This window comes from Sporothrix brasiliensis (genome assembly GCF_000820605.1).
Source record: "Sporothrix brasiliensis 5110 chromosome Unknown Cont16, whole genome shotgun sequence".
In the NCBI taxonomy this organism is placed as follows: domain Eukaryota; kingdom Fungi; phylum Ascomycota; class Sordariomycetes; order Ophiostomatales; family Ophiostomataceae; genus Sporothrix; species Sporothrix brasiliensis.
Genome location: NW_024467135.1, coordinates 1,611,308 through 1,628,958, shown reverse-complemented (window position 1 = coordinate 1,628,958; position 17,651 = coordinate 1,611,308). Strand labels below are relative to the sequence as shown.

Sequence of the window (17,651 nt, the reverse complement as noted above, 5' to 3'; positions counted from 1 at the left end):
CATGACGTTGTTCGTACGATGACCGTTCGTATAATTCACGACGACGGCGCCGCAGCCGCGGCCGGTGCGGCCGCGCTCTTCGGTGGCACAAACACCTCGCCAGGCCGGTTGTAGTGTGCGTAGATTTGGGTTTTGCGGAGATGGATGGGCGTGCCCTTCGCGGCGTCTGGGATGGTCTTTTCGAGGTTCTGTCAAAGGGTTAGCGGTGGGACACACACACACAAAATACGACGCAAGGCAGACGAAGACGCACCAGCTTCTCAAAGACGCACTTGTTGAGCGTCCACTCCTCTGGTCTGCACTGCCACAGCTGCTGGTTGTTGTTCTCGAGGCACTGCCAGTGCTGGCGGAACGACTCGAGGCAGTTCTTGTTGATGTCATCGAGCACGCTCCGCGCGCACCGCGTCACCCGCCGGCCCTCCTTCAGGCACTCGAACTCGCCCTTGCCCGGGTTGTCGTTCTTGCATTGCATGTAGTCGTCGTTGTACGGCCGGCAGCGGGCGCCGATGAAGAAGGAGGCAGACAGCAACGGCGCCGAGCTGGCGCCAATCTCCTGCACCTTGGGGATCGACTCGGGCAGCGCGGTGGTGTCGTACAGCACCTGCTGGTTGAAGCTGGACAACTGTTAGCACGATGTGGAATGCATGGACGCAGAGGACCATGGCCGGGGCCCCGGAGCCGTGATGGATGATGGATGGAATGACAAAAGGTCGCCAAAACGTACGAGGGTTTACGGCCCGACATTGTGGCGGCTGCACCGTGGATTGGCCGTTAACCAAAATCAGAATCAATCAAAAGGACGACAGATGTTGTCGTAAGAAGCGTGGAGACGTCGGTGTTCGTCGAGGGTGGGCGTGAGGCTTGAGCCGGTTTTGTGCGTGTCGTCCTGTGTTGCGCGCAAAAGCTCCGGCTTTTTTGGCCCGCCTTTCTTGCACGGTGAGCCACTCGAGCCACCAAAGCCCGGTTCCGGGTCAGCACCCAATTACGTGCGCTCATTGGCTGTCTCCACACCGAGCCAGCCTGACGGTCAACAGCCAATCAGAAGTCACCAGGCTGGTAGCAGAGGACCAGAGCTTAGGTGAAAAGCGTGCCTGGCCGCGCCTGGCGGCCCTAAATTTATTTTTGCAGCGAGTTACTTCGAAACGACCGCCCCCCAAGCTCCCCCAGGCGCGTCCATTTCGCACTCGCATTCGGCCACTTGATACCTTCGGACAGGCATCACGATCTATACTGCATCTGTATTGACGCACCGGCGATTAATTTGACGAAACCGAGTTTCTCGAGCCGCCCCCTTTGCAACGGAGCGCGAGCAAAGCAGCGATTGTTTTGTTGACGCGACGACACGACACTTCGTTTTCTTTGAATTGTCAATCATCTCACAACCTTCAAGGCGGACACTCGCAAAAAGCGGACACTCATAAAAACACAAACAACGAAACCGCCTCAACAGTCTCCGACATGTCGCTGTTCGGGGCCAAGCCCGCCACCGGTGGCTTGTTTGGCAGCAGCGCGACTACTGCGGCGTCCCCCTTTGGCCAACCGGCGGCGACGACCCAGCCGCAAACAGGCGGTGTCTTTGGAGCTTCGACACAGACGGCACAGCAGCCACCAGGCGGGCTGTTTGGCGGAGGAGCACAGCAGCAGCAGCAGCAGCAGCCAGCGGCGACTGGGGTACTGTTTGGTGCATCGACACAGCAACAGCAACAGCCACAGCTCGGATCGAGCTTGTTTGGCGGCTCCGCGTTCAACACAGCCCAGCAGCAGCAGCAGCAGCAGCAGCAACAACAACAACAACAACAACAACAGCAGCAGCAGCAGCAGCAACAGCAACAGCAACAGCAGCTACAGCAGTCTGTCAACCAGTCGAGTCTCTGGGGCACATCTGTATGGCAGCCCGGCCAGCCAGTCGCTCCTCGTAAGTCGCAAACGCCCTGTTCCCTGTTCCTATCTTCACCCCTTTGCTATGTACTAATATGCCCCGGTACAGTCGAAAAGCCCATTCCCGACCAGATTGATACGCTCATTGGCAAATGGAAGCCCGACAACCCAAACACCGTCTTCAAAGAATACTTTTACAACAAAGTCGACGAGAACCGCGTCCCGTTCTTCCAACCCCAGGCCCACGAGAACCCCCGCGAGTGGGAGGAGGCCCTCCAGAACAAACCCGCGCCGGGATACCTCCCTGTTCTGTGCACGGGCTTTGACGGCCTGGCCACCCGTCTCCAGCTGCAGCGCCGCACCGTCGCCACCTTCAACGCCGGCCTGCACGAGATCAACACCAAGCTCGACGTCATCCTGTCGCAGCACGACCTGCAGACGAGCGTGCGCGCCCTGGCGGCACGCCGGCGCCACAACGAGCTGAGCAAGCGGTGCCTGGCGCTCGCGGCCAAGACGCAGGTGCTGCGCAACCGCGGGTACGCGCTGTCGGGCGACGAGGACGACCTCAAGCAGAAGCTGGCGGCGCTCGAGAAGACGATGCAGGACCCGGCGCTGAGCGCGCGCATAGAGGAGCTGTGGAGCCGGCTCATTGTGCTGCGCAACTATGCCGACGCGCTGCGCGTGGAGGTGAACAAGCGAGGCATCAAGGAGGAGGAGGGTCTCGGCGAGGAGATTGAGGCCAAGGCCAAGAAGGTGAGTCCTGCACATCCAGTGCACTTTTGTCTTGTTTGCCTGTGGAGCCTTCTGATGCTAACTAGTTTGCAGATTGTCGAAGACTACGAGAAGCAGCTCCAGCACCTGAAGAAGGAGGTGGACCAGATCAACACCGACTTTGACGTGTGGCAGAAAGAGCAGAAGTAGGCGAGCGGCATGCTTGCCAGCTACGAGTTACGACGCTGCTTGATGAAGGATAAAATAGGGGCACTGCAGCAGAAGAAGCATTTGGACGGAAGACACAGCCTATGATGTGCGTGTCTTTCCGCTTTTGCAATTTTGTAATCTTTTCTTTTCATGTTTCTGTTCGGGCTCACATCTGTATGACACTTGAAGGAATGTACAAGTTTTTTGTTCTGCTTTTGCTGGCTTAAACGAGCTCGCAAATGTGGCTTTGGTGACGGGCGTCGAGACACTAAAGAGAGGACCTTTTGATATTGCGTTGGTATTCCTACCATATATGGGATTGTCTATGTATATCAAGCATCACTATGGACCATACCTGGATGCCCAAGTCTGCAGACCCACCCCAGTTCTAACTGTTCCCATTCCGTATTTTCATACATGGTGCATGCGTTATGGCAATTCTCCGAACATAACGTGTGTATATCGTACATGGCGTCGGCGAAGTGTCGGAGAGCACGCGGCGAGGATGGCTTCATTTACAAAATGCTATGCCACTGGTCGACCCCCGGTTGCTTGGGAGATCTCGCCGCCTTTTCTCCCAAGGAACCGCCGGCATCATAGTCGTCTTGGTATCGCGGTTGTCGATTCGAGCTCAGCTGTTCGTTTACAGCAGCTTCCAGACTGTCTCCACGGCAAAGGGGGCTACAAAGGGACGAACGGTCAGCAAGGGTGCCACTGTGGCCAGTGGGGGACACCACAAGGAGATGCTACATACACAAGTACAGAATGATTGAGGCCACGACGAACTGGCGCATCGTGCCAGTGGCCTCGTTCTCGCCGCGGCGGATGTCCTCCTCGGAATACTTGGGGGCTGTGGATGGACAACATTCGTCAGCACGGTTGGCGGTGGTCTAGCGCATGGCAGGTGCAGTAGAGAATTGATACGTACGTGCTGCAAACATCTTGATCGATTGAGGGAGGCGGTTGTTGCGGGCGTGACGGGTGGTTCGGGTTCGTTGAGGTGGTCGTCAATGGTGTCGTCGGTGTCGTCAGTGTTGCGCCGATGCGATTTTCCAGATTTTTCGTTGGCGCACGAGTCCCGCGGCATCCCGCTGAATTTATTGTGGGTCTTGCCTCTCTGTGGCAGCCGCGCAACTGTGGACCACCCAAAGGCTCGTCAGAGGTGCCGTTGCAAATAATTCAGAGCATTCACTCAGATTTCAGAAATCCACGACGACGAGCCCCTGTGATATTCAATTCATATGAGTGTTTAGGATATGCTCAGCCATATGTACTGTCTTCTGCAGTCTTGTTTTCTGTTGCTCGCACTCATTGTCGTTTTTGCCCATCCTCTGCGAGCATATTCGTTATTTGTAACTGCTTTTTCTTTCTCAAATCACGTCGCTTGCTACAGTTCATGTACACCTTTTCTTTGGAATTCTTCATTTCGAGTACTGGAGAGCACGGTTCTTGATCAAAGGCGTTGCGTTTGAGGCTCAGCGCACTGTACCTCAGTTCCTGCTATCTACCAAAGGCTGCCTACTCAATTGCACCTTCTGCAGTAACGGCGCTATGCCTGAATGCACTACCACGTATCACACAGGTCGTATGTTGCTCTTCTAAGATGTACCTACAGCCTCAGCCTCGCGATCGATTCTTCCATGACTGTTCTATCGCCACAAACGTAACGATGGTGTGGCGTAAAGGAGTCGGCCTCTGATTGGACAGCGCATTGCTTGGTGTGCCAATTGCTCAGTGCACGGCCCAGCAAAACCGACGACCAGAAAGAACAGCGACTGCCGCTAAGCCGTCCGAGAATAACCGGGGCGCACTTGAACCACTTGCTGCTTGGAGTAAAAATGCCCAATTGGGAAATAACTACTGATGGGGAAGAAAACCTATGGTCTGGCCCGTGTCGACCCATTTTGCTGGAGATATGTGGAGCGTAGGAATTAGAGGCCGAACACAGAAACAAAAGCAGCAGAGGAAGATAGTAAAAAAGGCGAGGGACAAGTTTTTGCGAGCGCTCGACAAAGGCCTCTGAAACAAAGTGAGTAAAGGTGAATGAACGAGGGGCTACAGCAGTTGCCATGCCGTAAGGAGTACAATTACTGGAATCGGTGAGAATGTGAACCAATGTGAACCAATGTGGAAGGAGCCAGCGAGAAGGGCCCGCTGCTCCCCGCAACTCACACTTTCGTATCATGGACGGGCGGGCGGCTTCTTATCTCACGGAGCACTGCGTTGAAAGTGACACACCGTCCCAGAAGCCCCTTTCCCCGATGTTTTTGTGCGTTGACCTGTCTCGCTACGGCGGAAGAAACGTGTCTATGCCAGTTCTTGCGCTTGTACTCATGCGCGGTCGCTGGTGCGGAGTCTTGTCTGTCGCCTGCTCCTGCTGTTTGCGGAATGCGACGCATCGCACACTGCCCGTTCTCGCAGCTGTGTTCTTGCCGTTTTCTGCACCTTCCGATTTCTATTGCTAATGTATTCGTCGTAGTTGGATCGAAATGGGCGAGTGGTAGTGCCTATCTGATCGCGTGGCCGCGCCTTCTCTCACCGTCTCCTCATGTCGCTGCCTCCTTCCCTCTCCGGCATCGTCGACGCGGTCAGGCTCGAATGCAGTGCTGTCCTCTATATTTACCGTCTATGTTTTGTTGTGAGCCAGCAGCCGCCGGTCCTCGGTCAACTGTATCTGACCAATCTGTCATACGCAACCCTACAAGAGGGACACGGCGGCCTCGTCAAGAAGTGGCGAATTGGTGCTGGCACATGTCTTACAGACCGGTCCCTTATGTACTTTACCCCTTCCTTAGCTTCTCCAATCTTTAGTCCTTGGCCGATTCTTTCCGCCTCCACAATAACACTACTCATTGATAATAATTTTTTTTATCTTTTATCTCGGTGGTTCCTGCTGTGTTGGCAGGCGCGTCCCTCTTTTTGCTCTGCTCCTTCCCTTTCCCCTCCATCCTTCTTGCATTTCTTTCCTTTCTCGTGTCCTCTTGCAATTTCTCTTCTGGTGATCTCTTTTGAGCGTCATCTTCCTCTCCTTTCCCCCTGGCAGCGTGCCTACTCCAATTTTTTGCCCCTCCCCTTACGACAGCCTCCCACCTGCATACAACGACGACAATGCTGAGCCGGGGACTTACCGCTTCGCGGCACTTACACCCCAGCCGCTTAGCACGGGCAGGCTCCAGACTGGCTGCACCGGCACCGACATTCTCCGCGCCGCGATGGACATGCCAGCAGTGTGTCCGGGGCGTGTCGAGCTCGTCGTCGAGCGCGGCTGCCGTCTCTTGGGCCACTTCCAGCGCTTTTGCCAAGAAGTATCAGGCCCTCGACACCTTCCAGCGTCGCCACATTGGCCCGGACCAGACCGAGACCGACGCCATGCTCAAGGCCCTCTCGCCGCCTGCTAAGAGCCTGGACGACTTCATTGCACAGGTTGTCCCGCCTGATATTCTGACGGAGCATCCCCTGTTCCCCAAGGCCCAGTCTGCTCGCGACGACCCGGTCACGCGCGCCGTCAACGAGCCGCTGGCCGAGCACACCGTCAAGTCTTATGCCGAGGCTGTCTCCTCCGAGAACGACACGAAGACCAAGAGCTTCATTGGCGCCGGTTACTACGATACGCTCGTCCCTGAGGTCATCAAGGTCAACGTGCTGGAGAACCCCGCCTGGTACACCAGCTACACTCCCTACCAGCCCGAGATCAGCCAGGGCCGCCTCGAGTCCCTCCTCAACTTCCAGACCGTCGTCACCGACCTGACGGCGCTGCCTGTCGCCAACGCGAGTCTGCTCGACGAGGGCACCGCTGCCGCCGAGGCTATGACCCTCTCCATGAACATGCTGTCTGCCTCGCGCGCGCGCCGCCCAGGAAAGACGTTTGTCGTCTCCCACCTCGTCCACCCCCAGACCCTCGCGGTGCTGCGTGGCCGGGCCGACGGCTTCGGCATTTCGGTCGTCACCGGGGACGTCACGTCGGCTGGTTTCGCCGAGACGCTCGAGACGCTCGGCGAGGACCTGGTCGGTGTGCTCGTCCAGTACCCCAACACGGAGGGTGGTGTGGAGAACTTCCGCGGCCTGGCCGACCAGGTGCACAAACATGGGGCCCTGCTGAGCTGTGCGACTGACCTGCTGGCTTTGACTGTCCTGACGCCGCCCGGCGAGTGGGGTGCCGACATTGCCTTTGGCAGCGCCCAGCGCCTTGGTGTGCCCATGGGCTTTGGAGGCCCGCACGCGGCCTTTTTCGCTGTCGCCGACAAGTACAAGCGCAAGATGCCGGGCCGTCTGATTGGTGTATCCAAGGACCGGCTTGGCAACCACGCTCTTCGCCTGTCCCTGCAGACCCGTGAGCAGCACATTCGTCGTGAGAAGGCTACGAGCAACGTCTGCACGGCCCAGGCCCTGCTGGCCAACATGTCGGCTCTGTACTCCATCTACCACGGCCCCGAGGGTCTGCGCGCTATTGCCGAGCGCATCATGACCGGCACCCGCATTCTCGAGCGCGCTGCATCACAACTCGGCCTCGAGCTCAAGCCCACCAACTCTCTCTTCGATACCTTTGTGGTCAAGACACCTGGCGGCAAGGCCGATGTCCTGCTGCAGGCTGCTCTTGACCGTGGCTGCAACCTTCGCAAGCTGAACGACAACGAGGTCGGTGTCAGCAACGACGAGGCCAAGACGCACGAGGACCTTCTGGCTGTCATTGGCGCCTTCTATGAGGCGGCCCCTGCCATCAGCGGCGCATCATCTGCCGACAGCCTCGAGTCGTTCCTGCAGAACCTCCTGAAGGAGGTCGAGGCCGGCTCCATCACGCAGACTACGATCCCCGAGGAGTTCCGCCGCACGTCCAAGTACCTTACACATCCTGTTTTCAACACCCACCACTCGGAGACCGAGATGCTTCGCTACATCTACCACCTGCAGTCCAAGGATCTGTCGCTGGTCCACTCCATGATCCCGCTCGGCTCTTGCACCATGAAGCTGAACGGCTCCGTGGAGATGGCAACGTTGCGCATGCCTGGCTTCAACCAGCTGCACCCCTACGTGCCACGCGACCAGGCCACTGGCTACCAGCGCATTTTGGCCAGTCTGACGGACCAGCTGCGTGACATCACTGGCATGGATGCCGTGTCTCTGCAGCCCAACTCGGGCGCACAGGGCGAGTTCGCTGGCCTGCGCGCGATTCGCCGCTACCACGAGCTCCGCGGCGACACCAAGCGCGACATTTGCTTGATCCCGGTGTCGGCCCACGGTACCAACCCCGCGTCTGCTGCCATGGCCGGCATGTCTGTCGTCCCCATCCGTTGCGACGCCAAGACAGGCAACCTGGACCTCGCGGATCTGGAGGAGAAGTGCAAGAAGTACGCCGATCGTCTGTCCGCCTTTATGGTTACCTACCCCAGCACCTTTGGTGTCTTTGAGCCCGGTGTTCGCCGCGCGTGCCAGCTCGTGCACGAGCACGGCGGCCAAGTCTACATGGATGGTGCCAACATGAACGCCCAGATTGGCCTGTGCTCGCCTGGTGAGATCGGCGCCGACGTGTGCCACCTGAACCTCCACAAGACCTTCTGCATTCCTCACGGCGGCGGTGGCCCGGGCATGGGCCCAATCTGCGTCAAGGAGCACCTTGAGAAGACCCTGCCTCCCGAGTCCGAGTACTTTGCAGCCGACGGTGACCGCCAGGTCTTCCCGCCTGTCAGCAGTGCGCCGTTTGGCAGCGCCAGCATCCTGCCTATTAGCTGGGCCTACAACCTGCTCATGGGCGCCGACGGTCTCAAGGAGGCCACCAAAATCACGATGCTCAACGCCAACTACCTGCTGAGCCGCCTCAGCCCCCACTACCAGATTCTGTACACAAACGAGAACGGCCGCTGCGCGCACGAGTTCATTCTCGACGTGCGTCCTTTCCGTGAGTCTGCCGGTGTCGAGGCGATTGACATTGCCAAGCGTCTGCAAGACTACGGCTTCCACGCGCCGACCATGAGCTGGCCTGTCGCCAACACGCTCATGATTGAGCCCACCGAGAGTGAGAGCCAGGCCGAGCTGGACCGCTTTGTGGATGCGCTGGTCAGTATCCGCAAGGAGATCCGCGCCATCGAAGAGGGCCGTGTGCCCCGCGAGGGCAACGTGCTCAAGATGGCGCCGCACCCCGTCCACGATGTCATTGGCGACAGTGCCGACAAGACCTGGGACCGGCCGTACACTCGCGAGCAGGCCGCCTACCCGCTGCCTTGGCTCCGCGAGAAGAAGTTCTGGCCAGCCGTTGCCCGTGTCGACGACAGTACGTGACGTCCAATCCTTTTTTTTTTTTGTATCTTTCTTTTGTTTTGCTAACAGAATTGCAGCGTATGGTGACCTGAACCTCTTCTGTACGTGCCCTCCGGTCGAGGATACCACCGGCGAGCGGTAAAAAGGCCTCGTGCCTTTCGTTTTGGTTTTTGACCATCTTTTCATTTGCACATATATTGGCTATTGCGGCTTTTTGATTTACGGCGTTCAACCGGCTTGAATTTTTTAATGGATTAGCGAGGGTTTCAACAACATGATACTTTGCTCTTGACTAGAACACAGCGAGTATGATATTTTACTTGTCTCTGTTCTCTGGAGGCTTACTTTGATTTTTTTCAACACATATCCCCTTCCCATCGAAGGAGGAGGACCATCGATCTATAGAAAACCACACCTCAAAAGGGGGGCGTTCTCAACTTAACGTCTGCATAGCAAAAGAGAACTTTTGTCTTTCGGAAAGATTTTGTCTTTGTGTTTATGATTTATGCTTTCAGACGAGTTCCATTATTCCAAGATGTCACGGCTGGAATAAAAAATTTACAATGTATTTTATATCCCTCACCCAAGCGCGACTGCAGTACCATTTCCTTCCAGTGAAACTCATGAAGTCACAGGTACTTTTTTTTTTGACATATTTCGTATTTTGATGTTGTACATAGATGCTGACGTAAAAGTGTAGGGTATGGGTGTTTTAATATATACAATCGAAGTGCCCCCTTTCGCCGCCATTGTATGATTCGTCGGCGTGTCTTCTCTGATGCGGTTGAAAATTTTGCTCCTGTTTCTCTATGTATGCATTTTGTTGCCCGTCTGGACCGAGAACTGTGTGGCCTTTGTCAGACGGAACCGTGCTATCCGGGGTCTCGAATATCCCAAGCGTAAGCTTGCAAAAATCGTTCATTTATGGACCCAAGCTCTCTATTTCTTCGGAACGAAAGCTGGTACTGCCTGTTCCGGCACAGGCCCCAGCGGTCGCGGGGGGTCTGGCCGCTTCTTTTTCTCCAGGATGCCCACCTGTTGTCGGTTAGACCATGCTCCATACGCGAGGATGGGAGGAGGCACATCGACGACTTACCATTGACAATATCCGCCATGCCGTCTTCGTCGGCTGCGCCCCGACACCAATCCAGTACTTGGCCCGCGTAATGTCCAGCTTGATGTCCTTGTGTGCTTTCGGCGGCGGCGCGCCGGGACGCTGGTTCATCGCCTCGTAGGGGTCGCGCCGTGGTATCGGGTCGTATGTGCCGAGCACCTCCATGGGTCGGCTCCTGAGTGCTGTCCGTGCCTGCGACACAACAATGTTGTAGATGGGCTGGTTGGTGCGGCCGAAGCGCGCAAGGCGGATTTTGATGACCATTTTGTGCGTCTGCGTGTGAGGAGTGAGCGTTCGAGTCGAGCTGGATAGGGAGGTGAGTCAATTGGCGAGAGAGCCTAAGCCCTGGACAGATATCGTCGCGTCTATCGCGGTTGCGGTCGTGGTGTTGTCAATGTCGCCGTTAACGTTTGTGTGTCTCGTGGTCGTGCGAGCATCGAAAACTCCCGATGCCCACGAAAAATGCAGCGATTGGCTTTCGCGCTAAAACAACGATTAGTCACCTTTTGCTTAGTCATTTAACGGGGCACCATTGGGAAGCCTGGAAATCTGCAGGGCCCTGCCAAAGGGACTTGTTTTAGGGGCCTGCATGCTCGCTAGCGTCCCATTCCCCAGCAATGATGTCAGGCCCCCGTCTCACAAGCCATCATCCATTCATACTCTCTAGTCCAAGGCGTGTAGACAACGCAACCTTGTAGCCTCTTTCAAAACGGTTAAAATGTGCAGATTCACTCTGCAGTAAGTGCTGAGCTGCTTGAACCGGACTTTTCGCCTGCCACACCTGTAGCACCTGTAGCGAGCCTAATGGTCGCACTTACCAGTAACCGCTCGTTACACGTCATATGACTTAACGGATTACAGCGGCCACCCACCTAAGGAAACTGCAAGGGACAAAAAAGTGTACTATTACGTCGTTGAAGAGGGAAACAAAGACTGACGGAGCTCCTTCCATTCTTCCACTCGTCATCTTGCCCGCCTTCCCCCTCCTTCTTCTACCGTTGAACTTCTCTTGTCTTGCTTTTCCGTTTCTTACCTTCACCTTTTCCTACTTTGCCACTTTTCTAGCTTCACGGCAACTTCGTTATTCATTGCCACAATCCGCCGTCGATGCCGCGGACACGATACCAATGGCATTAAAGGTATGTGTGAACGACCCATGACGCTGTCTGCCCTCGACATCTATGACAGCCGAGAGGTGCCTGTTTACAGGAACGTTGATGATACAGATTTAGACTCGTGGTCCTTGCCCCACCTCGCCACGAGTTCTCCCGTTTTTGCTTATTTGCAAGTCTATGTATATTTGGACATATTCCATGTGCTTGTCGATAATCTGGCCTTACAGCTAACTCTCTTGTCCCTTTTTAGACGATCTCCGCTAAGGCGGCTGCAGCCTTGGACAAGGAGTTGATGAGCAGCGGTGCCTTCAGCATTGACCAGCTCATGGAATTGGCCGGTTTGTCGGTCTCCCAAGCCGGTGCGTGAAATCAAATAACCTCGATCTTCGCACATTGCATGGCCTTGGCTGTGATACCGCCGTGCAATTGTCGCCGAACTCCCATGAACCAGCCTCCTTAAAGAAGCAACAAAGCATGGCGTTTTTGTTCATGGAATTTGCTTCTCAAACGGGATACCTCAGCTTGCATTGGAACCATCAATTTAACTAGAATGGCACATGCAGTTTACCGCGTTCACCCTCCGTCCAACGGTCGCCGTGTCCTCCTTGCGTGCGGCCCCGGAAACAATGGTAAGCTTGCACCATCATTGCGTATGCTTGCGGAACTGGGAAGATGGTTTAACGGGTAAACCTTAGGTGGTGACGGCCTCGTTGCCGCAAGGCACCTTAGCCATTACGGGTACCAGCCGACGGTGTATTATCCAAAGCGAAGCTCAAACGAGCTTTACCACGTAAGTGAACGGTTTATATTTTCTTTTGTCTGACGATGTCCTCTTCCAACCGTACTTGTCCTGTGCCACATTCCCACACCCTTGTTGGATTATCTGTCCTGAATATGACCCGCACTGAATTCCGTTATGGGTATACATATTTGTCGATTGTCTATCCGTGTTTGTGATATGACACTGTTGAGTTCAAAGACAGGCGCTAAGTGTTGGATGTTGATATCGTTATCACCCCTTCGGGGCCTTCCAGTACCCCCCCCCGCGCCCCCTCCACTTTACCGTCGTTGTTCTTGATTTTTCCGGCCATGTTGTTGTGTAGCCTCGCCACTGTCGCTCCAATTCGTTCTTGCCTCCATCTTTGATTGTCATCGTACTGACTGGCCGGTGCATAGCGTCTGGCGAAGCAGCTCGAAGACTTGAATGTCCCTTTTACCGATGACTTCACAGCCGCCCTCAGTGCGACCGACCATGTCGTCGATGCGATCTTTGGTTAGGTCGAAACCTCCTTCCTTGGTGAAGCTCGGCTATGATGATGTTGATACAGACTTGCTGATTTCGGTTCAAACTTTATATGACCAGGCTTCAGTTTCTCCGGAGAGGTCAGGGAGCCCTTCCCGGCAGTCATAAAGGCCTTGGAGGACACAAAGATCCCCGTGACATCGGTTGATGCTCCGTCGTCGTGGAGTATTGAGGACGGCCCGCCGGAGTCAGGAGTTGGGAGCAAATTCCACCCTGCAGTTCTCGTCAGCCTTACTGCCCCCAAGCCCCTCGTCAAGCACTTCAAGGGCCGTCACTTCATCGGAGGAAGGTACGATTCACTCACACTCATCCTTTGTTGTATGGTTGTTCTTCGTGTCCCTTTGGAGATCGGACCTGAGGTGCTGCTAGGCACGGCGGCACTGTCCGGAGCCGTATGATTGAAGAGCCTGACCCATTTTCCTTCTAGGTTCGTTGCGCCGTCCATCTCCTCGAAGTACGACTTCGATGTCCCCCAGTACGAAGGCATCGATCAAGTCGTCGAGGTGGGTAATAGTTTCTCTGCCGACAAGAAACTGTAGGGCTTGGGGCCGGAACGAAGCCAAGTGTACCCAACGACGATTGTGGCTCCACTGATCATATAACCTGACAGCCCCCGGTTTGGCTGTTCGGACAGACGGGACTTGGACAATTTCCTTCCGGCATCTCAGTCACATCCATCCTCGTACCGACAGGACACTTCACCAGTGGAGGATGGTACTCATGGCAGAAAGCGATATAAGTCAGGTAGATTTTCCCGCAGGCTGGGCAGTCAGCGATGTGCTCAGTGCACATTAAAACTGTCTTGGACCCCGCAGAGAATCCGAACAAGGGGAAAGATTGAGAAGACGTTGCTGGCAACTGAAAGTTGGTTGTCACCCTTGACTGGTGCTTCCCCCTTCCCTTTTGTTGTCTGTCGTCGCCGGCCCTGGTTTGGTTGCTTTCGGTTCCTTTTGTCGTCTCCTGAATCGACGTTGTTTTCGATGTCCTCTTCCCTTTGTCGCTGTGGTTCGTTGGAATGGCTGATGTGACGATGTTTTGTTGTTGACGAACCGACGGTGTCGACTGGTCGGCGTGCTGTGCGTGCTATGGTGACTGCCGCGGTGTGTTTTCGAATGTGCTGATTTCCAACCCGGTAGAAATCCACACACCGTCCTGGCGGGTGTGCTTATTTCCCTCTCGACTCGGCACCTATTCGACTTTGTTGTCCGCTCTCCGTCGTGGGCGGGGCATCCGCGTCCCCCTTGTTTGTTGCTGATGGACACGACTGAATTGAAGAAAAAAATCAAATCAAATCAAAGTGCAAGATACAACTTGGGTGTCGGATGCTGAGGAGCGATGGGCATCAACGGACGATTCTCTCCGGCCAAGGCGTGGCTCGTCAGAGAGATGAATGTGGCTCCTCCCCGGTTTTTCATCCGGCACGATTTGCTTCCCGCGTCTGGCTGTGGTTCTCCTTTCTTGTCCCTCACACTCCCGCCCTACCTTTCAGCGTGCCCCTGCTGTTTTGCCTCCACAGAGGTAACCCCCCTTTCCCTCGATGCACGTCTTCCTGGAACTAGCAACGGTCGTGTGGCTCTTGCAGTGCAAAGGACACGTGATGCAGAGATAACGTTATGGGTTGTGCTGTAAGGTGTTCTAGGTGCCAATGCTTACCAGCCGTCGTTTGTTGTGTTGCTGCTAGTTGTTGTGGCATTCCGGATATGTGCTCGCTTCTCGGTCGGCTGTGTCTATTCTTTTGCAGGATGGATGGCTATGTATGACGGCCTTCTGCCAGGTGTGTTAACCTGCTACCTGTCTTGTGTCTCGGTAACGAGGCCTGTGTGCAAGCCGTTAGCCTGCTGCTTGTTACCTCCCTTCCCTCTCTCTGATGCTGTTGATCCTGCTTTGCCCAGTGCGGTTGGTTGATCGGTGCTTTGGTTTTCACCCAACCAAGATCACCTGCCGGCCCGGCGGAGACGTGTGGCGAGAGGAGGCATACTCTAGCGGTGGCATAAAGAGGTATCGAGGAATCTTACAGGTGGTACATGGGGCGAAATTATGGTTCAAGAGTGAGTGGTCCGAGAATGGACAGGGCTGAAGAGGGAAACTAAAGTGCCCTTCAAAGTTGAAGTCTTGAACGTCATATTCGGAGGCGAGGGGCAAAGGCGTTGGAAGACACCAGGAACACCCACCGGGTACGCCCACCATAAACACACACCAGGGTCACCAGGAACACGAGTGTGCTTTGCCACATTGTCTACAAAGACCCCTTCCTCTCCCACGCCCCTCTCCCTCCCGCTGATCTATTACTACGAGAACGGCCTACCTGGAGGCGGCGGTAAGATTATGTCCTTGCATCGTCCGCCAGCAGCCGAAATGCCTTCTCTCTCAACTCGCTACTTTTATTTTTATGGCCCCTATGCTGCATACTAAGACCTTGTACACAGGCCCCAAATGGAAGCGGAATCGAAGGACGCCCTTCACCCACACTTGAACAGCACAAGACAACACGCCGGAGCAAATGCTCCTTCTCGTGTCTGATAGGCCAGGCGCAACTGGGGACGCTGACGGGCGGGCTTGTTGCGGGCCGGAGAGCAGAACGTTTGCGCATTCTACTTTACGTTTCTTTGTCGTAGATTGGCATACCGATCGGGATGGCATTGTCTGCTTTTCGGTTTTCTTTTTTTGTGTGCATTTTTGTGGATATCGTTTTTCCCTTCTCGTCCAAATCGTCTCTTTTGTCTGCAGTGATCCACAAATACCGAAACGCATTTTATGTATTGTGCGGGACAGAGGCGATTCCGCCATACGAACGGGATGGAACTGCATTCGCTTGAACATATTCGTAGATACACAGTTCACGGAGCCTCTTGCAAAAGTCATCACGTCGTATGGCCATACTCGTCGACTCCACTAAGTGGTGTTGGAAGGCGCTTACGACGAAAAACCCGTATTTTTTGTCAGTAATTGCTGTGCTTTGTACGACGCGCGCAAAGTAACACGCTTGCAAGGTTTGCGGAGGTTTTTCTTCGTCTTCTTTTTTTTCTCTTTTTTTTTCTCTTTTTTTTTCTCTTCTTTTTTGGCGTGTGTGTATAATACCTGCTTTCATGGCGTTTTGTTCTGGCTCGGCGCTTTTTTGTTCGTTATTCAGTGCCGGTTTGCGTCGCTTCCGCTTTTGCATGTGGATGTGGTGCAGCTTAAACTCTGAAGGGCAGGCGGCATCCTTTAACTCTGCGCCAGTGGAACTCTCTCCACTAAACTCACTAAACTCACTAAACTCACTAAACTCACTAAACTCACTAAACTACACCCACCCTTAGCCACCCCCATCTACTCGTAGCCCGTATGGAACACCAGAGGAAAAGCGTCAGAATAACGAAAATCGGCAACGGTCATGAAATCCCAGTTTTCGTCATAGCCTTTATCATCTGCTGTGGCGGCAGGCTCCACCCCTTACGGATGCCCCTGGAGAGCAATATTGGCGCGCCACAGGCCTTCAAAGGCATTATTTTCCTAGCGCACTCCGCAGGCCCTGGTTCATATTTTTCATCCATGTGTCCAATGCTGCGGTGCTTTTTTTCTTTCCTTTTTTCTTTCCTTTTTTCTTTCTTCAGTGTTGTCGTTAGTTTTGTAAGTTATCACTGCTTTATCCCCCCAACTCTGCGAGCGTCTCCATATTTTTGGATCTTCCCTTCCCCTACGACAAGCACTCCATTTTCTTCACCATTTATATGTCCAACAGCCATCTCCCCTCCCTGTCGCCTGTTTCCCCGACGTGTCCTTCACGCTTGTCCACCAAGAGGGCGCCGTGATTTTGTGTCCGGCTGCCGCAACAGTCTGTTGATGGGCACGATATTTCCATCGAGATTCTGCAGGACACTCGGGAACCCACCCTGCAGCTGAAGCTGATCAATCAGATTGAACCGAAACTGCACCAACTCCCGCGTTTCAGAACGGGATTCAACATATCCATGCTTATGTCTACTTTTCGTCTGAACTCACCGGATGGAAGGTCCATAAAGGAAAGATACCATGAACTTGGGATCCTGGCACCTCGACAACACAGAATGCATAACCCCCACCTTCATGGTGCGGCAGTGATAGCATGCATATCTACACCGTCGTTATCAAAGGATGGGCTCGACGTCGTACATCTGTAGCACCATGTCGTTTCGGCCGGGAACGACGTCCATTGTGTCTGTCATTGCTACTCTGCCTGTGAAAACGCGGCTCTTTGCGGCTCTCGGTATTGGCCACAGGTTGGCAGTTGGGTCGTACGGTTCTCATTTCGTTTTAATTTCTTTTCAAAAATATTCTGTTTTGATGGTAGATCCCAGGCCAAGGTTCCCGAGGCGTTGGAACTGTCACAGCGTGACAGATGACAGATACGAGACAAACAAGCAAGGCTGCCAATTTCGCGTCATTCTCTGACAGCCAACGGCGTCTAAGCTGGCAACGGTCATTGGCTAGCTAGAGAACGAAACGTCAAAAATCCTGGCCAAAAGGCTCCCGCTAATATCATTTTTTCAACCGGTGGCCAGCACGCCACCACTGCCCCACGTTGCTAAGAAACTGGAAAATCTCGAAAGTGCATCGAGAAGTGTACTCTTTGAGGCTGTTCGAGACCAAAATAACAAGTCGCCTCGGTCGCCATGGTCGCCTTAAGAAAGCTAGAGGCCGGATGTTGACAAAACAACCAAACAAAAAAAAACAAAAAAAAAAAACAAAGAAACGAACAAACAACCCCATACTACTGTAAAGTGGTTCGACTCCAATACTTTGAAAATTGTCCGAACAAAACTTAAAATCAAGGAAGAGGCGAGCACAAGAAAGAATGGAAACCAGGCTCCAGGATACAACAAAGGGACGCCACCTCGGGTGATTGAAATGAATTGCAATGAGTCCCATTTCCAGCTTTCAGAATCCAATAGACGGAACTGAGACTGACAGGAAGTCCTGGCAGTCCACGTGTCCCCGGAAAGTGAAATAAGGTCAGCAGCCACACATCAACGACAGCTCGACGGCGTATTATTTTGTTTTTACATGGTTTGTAGTTGTCCCGTGTTGGATGAAACGGGCTCTAAAATGG

At 54.3% G+C, this 17,651-nt stretch overlaps 4 protein-coding genes across 4 annotated transcripts; 2 read left to right on the top strand and 2 right to left on the bottom strand.

Moving 5' to 3' along the window:
• Window positions 1-35: 35 nt before the first annotated feature.
• On the bottom strand, window positions 36-744 carry SPBR_04436 (NADH dehydrogenase (ubiquinone) 1 alpha subcomplex 8; the record flags this gene model as incomplete). The annotated part of the gene is made up of 3 exons (XM_040762719.1): window positions 36-188; window positions 254-614; window positions 725-744. 3 exons carry the CDS (start codon window positions 742-744, stop codon window positions 36-38), a joined length of 534 nt encoding a protein of 177 aa, XP_040621752.1.
• A 714-nt stretch (window positions 745-1,458) lies between these two features.
• On the top strand, window positions 1,459-2,799 carry SPBR_04263 (nuclear pore complex protein Nup54; the record flags this gene model as incomplete). The annotated part of the gene is made up of 3 exons (XM_040762546.1): window positions 1,459-1,915; window positions 1,988-2,631; window positions 2,704-2,799. The coding sequence occupies 3 exons, from the start codon at window positions 1,459-1,461 to the stop codon at window positions 2,797-2,799; spliced, it is 1,197 nt and encodes a 398-aa protein (XP_040621751.1).
• A 3,108-nt stretch (window positions 2,800-5,907) lies between these two features.
• Window positions 5,908-9,193, top strand: SPBR_04064 (glycine dehydrogenase; the record flags this gene model as incomplete). Its single annotated transcript, XM_040762348.1, has 2 exons — window positions 5,908-9,064; window positions 9,129-9,193. 2 exons carry the CDS (start codon window positions 5,908-5,910, stop codon window positions 9,191-9,193), a joined length of 3,222 nt encoding a protein of 1,073 aa, XP_040621750.1.
• A 797-nt stretch (window positions 9,194-9,990) lies between these two features.
• Window positions 9,991-10,429, bottom strand: SPBR_04502 (mitochondrial ribosomal protein S16; the record flags this gene model as incomplete). The annotated part of the gene is made up of 2 exons (XM_040762785.1): window positions 9,991-10,086; window positions 10,148-10,429. 2 exons carry the CDS (start codon window positions 10,427-10,429, stop codon window positions 9,991-9,993), a joined length of 378 nt encoding a protein of 125 aa, XP_040621749.1.
• Window positions 10,430-17,651: the final 7,222 nt, after the last annotated feature.